This window comes from Camelina sativa, chromosome 13 (assembly GCF_000633955.1).
Source record: "Camelina sativa cultivar DH55 chromosome 13, Cs, whole genome shotgun sequence".
In the NCBI taxonomy this organism is placed as follows: domain Eukaryota; kingdom Viridiplantae; phylum Streptophyta; class Magnoliopsida; order Brassicales; family Brassicaceae; genus Camelina; species Camelina sativa.
In genome coordinates this window covers 13,258,871-13,271,168 of record NC_025697.1, presented here as the reverse complement: position 1 = coordinate 13,271,168, position 12,298 = coordinate 13,258,871, and the positions used below count along the sequence as shown (strand labels likewise).

The 12,298-nt window shown below is 33.9% G+C and overlaps 2 protein-coding genes across 2 annotated transcripts in view; both read left to right on the top strand.

The window, feature by feature from the left end:
• The window catches only part of LOC109128354, a 1,232-nt gene extending 777 nt beyond the window's left edge, over window positions 1–455 (top strand). Inside the window, exon 2 of the mRNA XM_019234558.1 lies at window positions 20–455. Coding sequence (XP_019090103.1) covers window positions 20–455 — 436 coding nt within the window. The remainder of the gene's footprint in view (window positions 1–19) is intronic.
• Window positions 11,276–11,971, top strand: LOC104738206 (agamous-like MADS-box protein AGL36). The gene has a single exon (XM_010458415.1). It carries the CDS (start codon window positions 11,276–11,278, stop codon window positions 11,969–11,971), a length of 696 nt encoding a protein of 231 aa, XP_010456717.1.

The following is a 12,298-nucleotide window of genomic DNA, read 5'->3' as shown; positions in this document are numbered from 1 at the left end:
ATTTGTATGATAAGCAGACATTCTTCAGTGGAGTTGCTTTCAAAGAAGCAGTGACGGACTATGTTCTCAGAACTGGAAACAATTTGAAGCAATACAGGTATGATAAAGATAAAATTGGCTTTATGTGTGTTGGTTGTAATGGAGATGATGGTTCACGGTGTGAGTGGAAGGTGTATGCCGCAATTCTGCCAAGTGATAACATGTGGAGGATTAGAAAGTTTAATGATAAGCATAGTTGTATCCCTAATGGAGAATGTGAGATGTTCAAGGTTCCACATATAGCTAGGTTGTTTCTTGATAAGATTAGAGATAATCCTGAGTACTTCATGCCAATGAAAATGGAAGAAATCATAAAGGAACGGCGGAAGATCAGTGTCAGTAGGCATCAGTGTCAGGCGGCTAGAAATAAGGCACTTATCTGGATTGAGAAGGAATATGATCAACAGTTTGCTTGATTAAGAGATTATGCTGCTGAGATATTAGAATCAAACTAGGATTCACATGTACAGGTTGAATGTGTGACGACTAATGATGGGAAAGAAATGTTCAATAGGTTCTATGTTTGTTTTGACAACATAAAAAGAACATGGAAAGAGACTTGTTGGCCTCTAATAGGAATGGATGGTTGCTTCCTAAAGAATAAGGTCAAGGGACAGCTTTTGGTAGCTTTAGGTAGGGATGCTAACAATGGTATTTATCCAATAACATGGGGGGTTGTAAAAGTTGAGAACACCGACAATTGGGTTTGGTTTATGAAGTTGCTGAAGACTGGCCTTGGACTAAATGATGGTGACGACTTCATTATGGTCTCTGATAGGCAAAAGGTAATTTATTATTATCATGGTTTGTAACTGTTTTTGATTGTGTCTTTTGTTTATGGTACCTTTAAATGATTATTCTTATTTTGTAGGGATTGATCAAAGATGTTCAGCTGGAATTACCAAAGATGGAGCATCGAATGTGTGTACAACACATCTACGGGAACTTGAAGAAGCATCATGGAAATAAAACCCGGATGAAGCCACTTTTGTGGGATTTGGCTTGGTCTTACAATGAGACGGATTATAAGCGGCACTTGGAGAGGATCTTCTATTATGATATTGGTGTATACAATGATGTGATGAGGAAAAATCCAAAAAGCTGGTGCAGGGCATTCCACAAGATTGGGAGTTATTGTGAAGATGTTGATAATAACCCCACAGAGTCTTTTAACAGCTCCATTAACAAGGCAAGGGAGAAACCATTTATTTCTATGCTAGAGACAATCAGACGACTAGCGATGGTGAGGATTGCTTAAAGGTCTGCAGAATCTCATTCCCACACAAGTAATTTCATTTCAATGGTTTTTTAGTATTATCAATGGTTGGCTTGTTTATCATTTTAAACAATAATGATTGCATTGTTTGTTTGTTTGTAGGGATCTATACTCCGTATGTTGCATTGTTTCTAGCTAAAGAGCATAAGTATGCATTTGAGTCGAAGGTTTACTCAAGCACAAATGGAGCATATGAAGTAACTCATGGTTTATATAAACATAGAGTCTGCCTTAAGAAGATGGTTTGTTCCTGCATGAAGTGGCATATATGTGGCATCCCATGTGAACATGCCTATGCAGTCATCATCGAGAAAACACTTGTAGCCGAGAACTATGTCTGTCAATGGTTCCAAACAGCTATGTGGAGAAGAAACTACACCGAAGGCCTGGTTCCACAGAGAGGTCCAAGGTTTTGGCCTGAGACAAATGCTCTGAATGTGTGTATACCAGATGATGAAGATCAAGATAAAGGTAAGAAGAAAAAACTGACAAAAAAAGGAAGAAGGGTGCCAATGAGTCGCCAACTAAGAAGAAACCAATGGAGAAGAAAAGAATCATGCATTGTGGCATTTGTGGAGAAGCGAATCATAATTCTAGGTTCCACAAGAAAGAGTTTGCCAAGGTGAATGTATTTTCTTTTTCATGGTTTCAGTTTATGGAGTTTGTTTTGGTTTACTAATGTTACAATGTTTTAAATTTGTTTTGCAGGCAAGTCAAGGGGAACCAAGTCAAGGTTCACTCACTTTAGCTTAATCAAGTAGCTAAGTAGAAATATGGTTCTAATTTTGTGGTTGCCTTGAATGTATTTTCAATCACATAGACTTGTAATTCCCTATGTATTTTGTCAAAACTTGATATGTCTTTTGTTGAATGTTTTGTGAACGGTTTAGGATTTCATTAATGATCATAACTTCTTAACTTTTGCTTCTGATTACCATCTCATATTGTCTTTTAATAGCAACATATTACAACTGAAACAAAAACATAGCAACAACAAACTAAGGAAACAACAATCATTCTCTTCTTCAACCTAGTAGCTTAGTGAGTCCAATCATGATCATACAAAAGAAGACTAAGACAATCACGATTTTCTTATGGCTTGCTTTGGCTTCAGGCAAAGCATCTTCAACCTTCTCAAATCTCTCCTTCTCCATCTTCTCATAGACCATCTTCTCAAACTCAAACCTCTATGTTCTGATCTCTTTCAGCTGCTTCTCAAGGTACAACATTCTTTGCATTCAATGTATCTATCTCATTGACAAATGCCTCATTAACCCATTTGAATGTGTGTTCATCATTCCTAATATGCAACAACCCCAATGTTATACACGAAAACAGAAAAACAAATCAAAAATAAAACAAAATCCACTTACCTTATTAGCTACTGCAAATTGACACCGATAATATCTCCTGTAAGGGTTGGAATCAGACTTCGATATTAAAGATACGATTCCTTCTCCGCACCAACATCTATTTGGCACACCGATAGCCCTTCATCTTTGACGCAAACTTGATTCAGTGGAATTGGATGATACATTACTCATTGTGATACTCAAACTCGTAAATGAAAGAAGAAGTAATCTCAAGAAGAAGAACCAAACTCAATAAAAGGAATCGATTATGAACAACGAAAATCGATTTTAGGTTTTATTTGGGGATTCTGGGTTTATGATAAATGGGTTGGGTTGGTGCATCAAACTGGTTCAACATCTGGTTTACTTTCGGGCCATATCTGGTTTGGTCTCAGGTTTAGACGTTAAACCGATATAATCCAAAATTGGGGAGATATTGATTTCGAACTTTAATTTCGGGGGGAAATTGGTTTTGAACTTTTTATGGGGGACAAATAGACCGAGAGTAAAGAACATGCTCTTTCTGGCGTGATACATAGTTCTCGTGGGGAAATAGACCGTCGGGCCATCCCACTTGTAAGATGTCCGTGATAATTATAGTAAACTAGGAAAATCCGCTAATCTGCGTGTCTTATTTTTCATTTAATTCATTCCAAAGTAATTACTAAGAACAAAAAAATTATTTTAAAAATATCTTATTAATTTGGAAATTTTTTATTACAGTTAAATACTTAAATGTTAATATTTTAAAGTCACTTAATGCAAAAGATACTCAAATGATGTTAAATATCTAATTTATATATTATAATCCTACTATATTAAATGGGAAGTACAAATATAAAAGTAACCTTAAAATGTGTAAAAAATTACATTCACTTGCCATTAAAAAAATTTAATTAATTAATTAATCTTTATTATTTATTAATAAACAAAAAAAAATCGTAACAGAACAAATTAAATGGAATCTAAAAAAAAAAAAATCTACAAAATTAATTAAAATCTACAAAAGTCAATAAAATCTATTCGAATCTAAACTAATTCGCATTTGAAAAAAATATTATTAAAAATTTAACAGCTAAGATTTTAAAAATCTAATTTAATAAAATCTACAATTACAAACATTTATCAACATTTTGTACCAGAATGGGTTAAATTTTTTACCAAAAATCTAATCAAATAAAATCTATATCAATTTCGTTTAACAACTTAGATTTAAAAACTAATAAATAACATAATAACAAAATAAATTATTATATTTTTTTATCAAAAAAAAATTCAGCATGCGTATAAGCGCAGGTTAGTAGTACCTAGTTATCTAATTAAAAAGGGAGACAAAATAATTTTGAGTTTGAGGCTTTGAGGGAGATTAATACAGAAAAATATATGTACAAGATCTACACACTTATGTTACATGATTTTTTTTTTTGTCTGATGAGAAGATGCTAATTGCAAAAATAGATGACATAGGCATTGCTGAGAGTAAAAAGACTCTTCTTGAATCGAGAAGCCAAAAGTTGGTTTTCTTATATTTATTTGATTAATTAGATGAATATAAGGTATACTTACAATATTTTTTGTCCAAAAAAAACGTATATTTACAACATTTTAAAACGCCTTTCTAAAAAGTGAAAGCAAATGACGAGGAAGTCATTGTAGTCGACATGTTTGCATTAGGTTGTTTAATGTTTTATGTTATTTCTCCAGGTTCACATCCATTTGGAGTACCTAACAAGCGTAAAAGCAACATTCGGAGAAAGTGTCGTGATTTACGTCTAATGGAAAACTTTCATGATGCTTTTTAACCTAATATTTTATAATAAAATAATTATTATAAAATAGACAGTTACTTTTGTAACTTTATATAATCAAAGCCAAATCAAATACAATATAGAAAAATTGTGTAGAATTTTTTTTATATCAATTATGCGATAATAAATGAATCATATTTTTGTTAAAAGAACCTAGATATGAAATTAGATTTAAAAATAAGGGTCAAATGTATAAACATTAGTTTTGTTGGAAATAATATTAACGTAATTTTGTAAAATTTATGGATTAAAATAAAAAGTAAAAAAAAAAAAACTAAGTGAAAATAAATGAGGACAAGTATATGCTAGTCACCAAGAGAGAATTCCAAATGTTGTAATGCTAGTAAAAGTTAGAAAAAACCTTCTCATCTCATTATACATAAACCTTAGTTTTCAAAGTTAGTAATACATATAATCGTGAGATGTGTCAAGTATATCGATAATATTTTGACTTATGTAAAAAGAAAATTTATATTTAATAATTATAGGAAAATAAAAAAATCATAAAAATAAAAGGATTACAGTTAATATTTTTAAATAGTATATAAAACCAAAAGTAATGTATTATAGAACTTATTCTAATAGGAAAGTTATCTATTAAATTACAAATTTCAATAGGAAAATATGTGCAAATAATAAGGAAAATATTTAGAATTTAATTGCAATAATTATTTATTATAATCATATAGTAAAAAGAAATTTATACAGAAAAGTGATTAAATTACAAAAAGGTTTAATTTGTTAAAATTAGTGATTAACATGATATAAGAAAAATAAAAAAATCAAAATAAGAAATTAATGTAATTTTATTAAGTTTTTCAATCGATGAATGGTTTGATAGTGTATTCAGTATTATCGTATTATAAAAACCTTGGTTTTCAAAGTTAATAACTTATGTGATCGCGACACGTGTCAATTTTAACAATTAAAGATTTTGTCATGTGTTATACAAAAACTTTGTTTTAAAATACTTGTAAATTATAAGAAATTAAAAATTTAAACAATTTAATTATTATAAAATACAGTTCATATATTTATATAAAAATAATACTAACTCTAATTTTAAATTACTAACTCTATAAGAAAAAGATTTAAGAAAATTATACAATTAATTACTGTAATACCATAATTAAATAAATTATACTGTCAATTATTAATTCTAAATGAAAAAGGATTGTAGATACTCACCTTTACATAAACAAATATTTTTCCTCATAATAAGGTCACTGAATTTTTGTTTAATTTATGATAATGTTAGTATAGTTTTATTTAAAATTAGTACGAAAAGTAGTAAAACTATTACGTATGAGATTACAAAACACGAAACAAATATATTTAAATTATTTTTACTTTTTCAAATATGAGATAAAATTAGTTTTCAGTTTTTTTTCTTTGAGAGTTATGTTTTATTATTTTTTAGTTTATTAAAAATATTGAGTAAGATATAAATTTGATACAATGCACATTTTTTTGATATGAAAATTATAAATGTTACTCATTGGGAATGAGTACACATAATTAAAATCTAATTTTTTATCATGTAATATACAAATAAATTGTATTGCAAGATGGAGTGTGTGTAAGATCCGCGAACCAAATTATAGTGCATCGACCGATGCATGTTCGGTTTTCTCGGTTGAGTTTTAAGTTAAACGCTGCATTTTGGGTAAAAGAAAACCCTTAAACTCGAGTTTTGTCTCATTAGGCGTGTTTAGCCGCTCTTGAGAGAAACGAGAGAGAGAGAGAAAAGAGTTTTTAGTGTTCTAGAGAGTTCTTGGTGATTTCTTGGAGTTTGAGGCTGTTCCTATAGAGATCTGTAGCTGGGATCGTTGTAGGAGCTTCCTATGAGCGTTTTCTTCCTGTGTTTGAGTCGGATTTCTTCTGTGGCAAAGGTAAGTGCATGACCATGGCTTATCTAAGCTGGAGATTCTCTGATCTGTTTGTTTATGTGTTGTTTGGCTTGTTAGAACGTTGTTTAGGTTCGTGTGAGGCTTTCTTGTGGCTTGGGATCGAGTCTTGTGCTTGCAGGAGCGAAGATACGACAAGAATCTTCGGGGAAAACGATGCTCGTTATGTGCATCGGTCGATGCACTTGGTGCATCAGTCGATGCAAGTGCGAGGACATCGCGGATTGACCTAAGAGCATCGGTCGATGCCATGTGGAGGCGTCGGTCGATGCAATTAGGGTTTTCGCATGATATCGAGCATGCGTCGGTGGATGCAATGGGAGCATCGGTCAATGCAGTCCCCAGGTGGTGTCAGACTAAGGCGTTGGGCGTTTTGGGAGTCATCTCAGGGTTTTCATGGTTCTAAGCAATATTAAGTGTCAAGATCTAATAAGTAAATACTAATTTCGGTCTAGGTTCTCAACTACGAAACACTAATGAACTAACAAGCTATTCTCATAGAATGAAAGTCTAAAGTCTTCATACTCTGTTACTCCACTTTTGCAGGCAACAACGCATGCCAACCAGCTAGTTAAACAAGTTCGATACATTCACCAAACTCCGCAACTCAACTTACGCAGGTTACGACGCGAGATTTCGGTATATCACTAGTTCGAAGAAGTAGGATAACGCGGTTAGCGCTCCCGTTCTCTAGATCAGCTCTTGGTGATCAATCCAAGCACATGCATTAAGATAAAGATGTCCCAAAAGAAATCTAATATAAACCAAAAATAAGATCTAACAACTTAATTGAAGCGAACCTATGAATTCCCCTTGAATCACCCCATAAAACCCAACAAAGTAAACTACTCGCTCATGATGCAAAGAAACAACATTGATATATTAAGGAATAGCATCAAAAATGAATCAATAACAAAAAGGGGTTCAAAGGAAACTTCTCTATTTGTCACAAAAGTAACTTGATCCCAAAAGCAATGAAAGTATGAAAGAACTAGAAAGAGTAGAAGGAGATTGGTGACTTCGGCGATGGCTTCTAAGAGGAGGAGAGAGAGGACGAGCTTTGACGGCGGTATAGGAGTCTCTGGTCGTCTCTAGGTCGACTGCTGGTAGCGTGGATGAAGAACTAAGAGGCACAAAGGAAGCACACCGAAAACCCTAGGTCTTCAGAGTATTTATAGGGTTTTGTCTTAGGGTTAGGGTTTGTGAGGTTAGAAACGTCTTTTCTTCTTGAGTGTAGGACAAAGGGCGGCGAAAAAGGCTTCTGGACCGTGGAGGAGGCTTGGACTTGGCCATCGTGATGGTGGCTGATCAGGCCTTCAATAAAAGCCCATCGGCTGGTTGCTTCTCCTTACGTTGGTTTGTAACACATCTCGGTAAATTGGGCCTATCTTCCGGATGAGTGAATGGAATGACTTGACTCCACTTCGAGGAGAAAAAGATGACTCTTTCAGATTTCCATAGACACCAAGCACGTCAAAATATGAGTTCTGGAAGGTCTTCAAAAGTGGCCCGTACTGTAAAGCTCAGAATCTATCCTGAAACGTGTTTTCCTTGTCTTTTGGTCATTTTTGCTATAAAACCTGTAAAACCTTCCCGAAACCTAAAATACTTGAGAATAGACCTTTTATACCTGAAATCTCATCAAACTCTTCCTAAATTCATATGAAAACTATAGCTAATATCGGTAAAATAATGATGTTATCAGGAAGCCTGCAAAAATGCCTTGTTCAGAAGGACAATGACAATTCTATCTTGGTGACAAGGCACACCTATGGGAAAAAATTTCTCCAACTCCAGAATTGCAAGGTTGAGAGAAGACAACTCTAGCTTTGTTCAGAAGAACAATGAAATGTTTGGCGAAACATGGGAACGTTTCAAGGGATATGATAGTCGTTGCCCGCATCATGGATTCAGCAATGCATCCTTACCGAGTAAACTCTACCGTAGCGTAGTTCTGAAGATACGAATGTTGTTGAGGATTGGAAACTTCTTCAACAATGATGTAGATGACAGTTGGACACTTGTTGAGAACTTAGCTCAATATGATTGTCACTACAATGACGATTATGATAAGACCGTCAGATCGTAAAGCGACAATGAGGAGAAGGACAAAAGGGACATGAAAGCCCTAAACGAAAAATTGGATAAGATCCTCCTCAGCCAGCAGCACAACATCAGGTTCGTTTCTGAAGAAGACCAGTTTCAACAACAAGATGGGGAGACTGTTCAGATTGAGGATGTCCACTACATCAACAATCAGGGAAGATACAATAAGGGCTACAACTAATTCAAACCAAATCCAAATTTCTCCTACCTAAACCCCAATGTTTCTAATCCTCAAGATCATGTCTAACCTTCAGCAGCTCAGAACAACCAAGCTCCACAGAAGCCTTTTGTCCACTACAATTAATGCTATGCTCCCAAACAGAGGTACTTTGGAGGCTGGAGGCTATCATCAACCAATAGCTCCACCTGGTTTGCAGCAACAACATGGACCAAACATTCCACCTCTAGAGCCTGACTTGCGAGGATTAATTCAGCAAATCATTCAGGGCCAAACAAACACGACCATGGAATTGATAGCCTAGTGTAAAAACCTACTATTAGTTGTTATCTGGTGTGATAAAGTTGTGGGTGCCCCCACTATTCAACATGACCACAATGTGTGTCTTCCCAGTCTTCTCCGTAACATAGTGATAGTAGGAGACACAAGTCCAACATAAGAGCTCTAGGATAAAGATATTAACTGTGGAGGAGACGCCTCTTCATTTGACTCATAAGCTTCCATCATATTTTCATCCAGGACTTCCATATCATACCCATCTACCACTGTGAGAATCTGAACCTCCTTATATGGGCAAACATGACCACAACATACTTCCCATCATATTTGAAACAATGTCCCCATTTTCGTTCATCTTGCTCAACATCAGTGAAACGCTTTCGTGGTCATCCTATCAATGGAAGTGGCTTATCCTTTCCCACTCCCAATTCTATGACAATAACTTTTGTCTTCTACCCAATCGATTGAAAGGTCCCCACTGATTTGTTGTCTCCCACTCCACATTGACCTCCCTCTTCAAGTTGTAACTCCTTGCTCTCCATATCTCTTGCAAGCCCATTCATTTCTGGTAATTTATGTGGTTTCCACATGTGCACAACTCCCACATTTCTGAAGACAACACATTCATAAAGATCCCTTCAAGCTTCACATCATCCAACCTAGAAACTTGAGGTGATAGATCTTACAACCGATGAATGTATGCCACCACTATTCATATTTGTTTAATAGACAACAAACTTTGGCAAGGATGCGACTCTTGATGTTTCTTAAATACAGTAAGCGCAGAGCATTAAAATGAGATCAGTTGTGAAAGGAAACATGATTTACCTTCTAGTTGTACTGGCTCAACGCATCACTCGTCAAGCTGACTGAGACCAGATCTAGATATTTTGTATATGAAAACCCACCCATACACAAAAAACATTCAACAATGCTATCCAACTATATGCTTCGCCACCCTTGAAGATAGGCATCTCCACGTTTTTGAGCAGGTTTTATCAAGTACTCAATCCTAGATCACGACGTGTTGGTTCAAAATACTTTTTTCAGCAGGTTTTATCAAGTACTCCCCCCTTGTGTACAATATGCACTCAAAAACATTATCATCCCACTTTCCACCCTCAATATTAAAAAAAAAAAATAATAATATCATACTTCGACTTCTTCCGATTATAAATATTAATCAACCAAAATTTTTAGACAATGTAGATAAGATTTTTAAAATTAAACAGAATTATTCTACCGAACATAAACCATGGCCGACCCATAAATTACCTCCTAATCGATGAATCCCGACAATCTTAAAAAAAATCTGAAACTTCGTTGTCCACCCACAAACTTTACAGTCGATCCAGGAACTTTCAAGTGGACTCTTCATTTTCTTCCTAACTTCCGTTGTTTATTACGTCATTTTACTCTTCACCAACATTGTCATTGTTGATTTGATACCTATCAACAAGTTCGTTCTTTAGTTCTCAAATCATACCACAACAAAATCATCATAATTTATTGAACATAAAATCTTCTTAAATTAATTCTACCAGAATTATTGACAAAAGCCACTGGAATCACTACTTCTGGTTAAAACAACACAAACAACTCTTTTGTTCTACTGTTGTTTAAGGTTTAATGTTTCATTGTGTCTTTTATATTATGCATTTTCTATTTTTTAATGAAAATGACACTTTTGTAGTTACAAAATTAAATACATGGTTTAAAGCCTTTTTACAACAAATTAGTACTATTCTAGTAAGTAAAACTTTTTATGTGCTAGTCTAGTAATAAACCAAAATATATGTGTTAGTTTAGTAATTCTTTCAAAATGAAATATTTTATACGAGCTATATTACTTCTCATAATTAGCTAATAAGATTTATTTCTAATTGAAAATAGCTGGTCATAACGCCCTTAAAAGTATAATATCTAATATATATAGTTTTGTATATTTATTATTAATTCAAATTTAATCAAATTTTATTCATAAAAATATTTTTATATTACTAACCACGCGTTCTAGATATATTAAGATATATTATTAAGAATAAAAAAATGAGAGTTAGATAAGTTAGTTTTAATAATAAAAATAACTTATTTGTATTATATATATATTATATTATATTAAGTAATAAGCTAATGATAATGCACCAACTACACACAGAAATATAAGGTTCTAGATATAGATACACGAATAGAAAATTAATAAAAGATTTATTGCCTATAATTTGGACTTAGTGATAAGAAACCTAATGAGTAGAGAAACCATTTCGTTGCTATATAAACAATCTTTGTGCCAACAAACTAGACAAATCATACAAAATAAAATAAAGATAATGAGGAAACTGAAATTATCTTTGATAGCGAATGAGAGATCAAGAAAAAAAACATTCATGAAGAGGAAGAAAGGGATAACGAAGAAACTTCACGAGTTGACAACTCTTTGTGGTGTCCAAGCTTGTGGGGTCATCTACAGTCCGTATCAATCGGTACCGGAGGTTTGGCCGTCAAAGGAAGGTGCACACGAGGTGGCTATGAAGTTTATGGAGATGTCGATGGCAACAAGAACCAAAAAGATGATGGATCAAGATACGTATTACCAAACAAAAGAGCAAGTAGACAAACTGGCAGTTGAGAATCTGGAGTTACAAGTTAAACGATTTATGTTTGATTGTCTTGAAGGAAAGATGTCCGAGTATCATTATGGTGCAAATGACCTTCACGATTTGCATCGCTATATTGATCAATATATCAATCAGCTTACTCAAAGGATGAAAAGTCTCGTAGAAAATGGTGAGTCTTCTTCTTTCCCTCCTCTTCCTATTGGAGTTGCGGATATAGATCCTCATGCTGTTGCAGATTTTGCTGTTGATGTGAAAACAGCCGCGATAGGTGCTGCTAGAGATTTTTGTGCTCATATTCCATACCAAAATATGAATATGAATCGAAATCTGCAAGAACCGTTTCAATATCATACTTCACGTAATTTTTATGGTCATATTCAAGAAGAAGTCTACAATAACATGACTTAGAATCATGATTTGAATTTGGATTTAAATCATAACATGAATTTGAATTTAAATCTGACTCATTTAATGATACGATGCTGGCGCAAAATGTGGGTTATGCCGGAGGACATGCTAGAATTCCTTTCATAGACCACTATAAGTATCACCAGCAACCAACTGTTGATCTTGCCATCACCAATCAAATGCCTTCCATTACCTCCTCTACCACCTCTACTACCAGTGTTTATGCTTCCTACATTAACCATAATCTTTAATTAAAAGAAGCATATTTCTAATGTAGTATTCAGTTTTCTAAATTTATGTGTTTTATTTTCTTCATTTCGGAAAAAA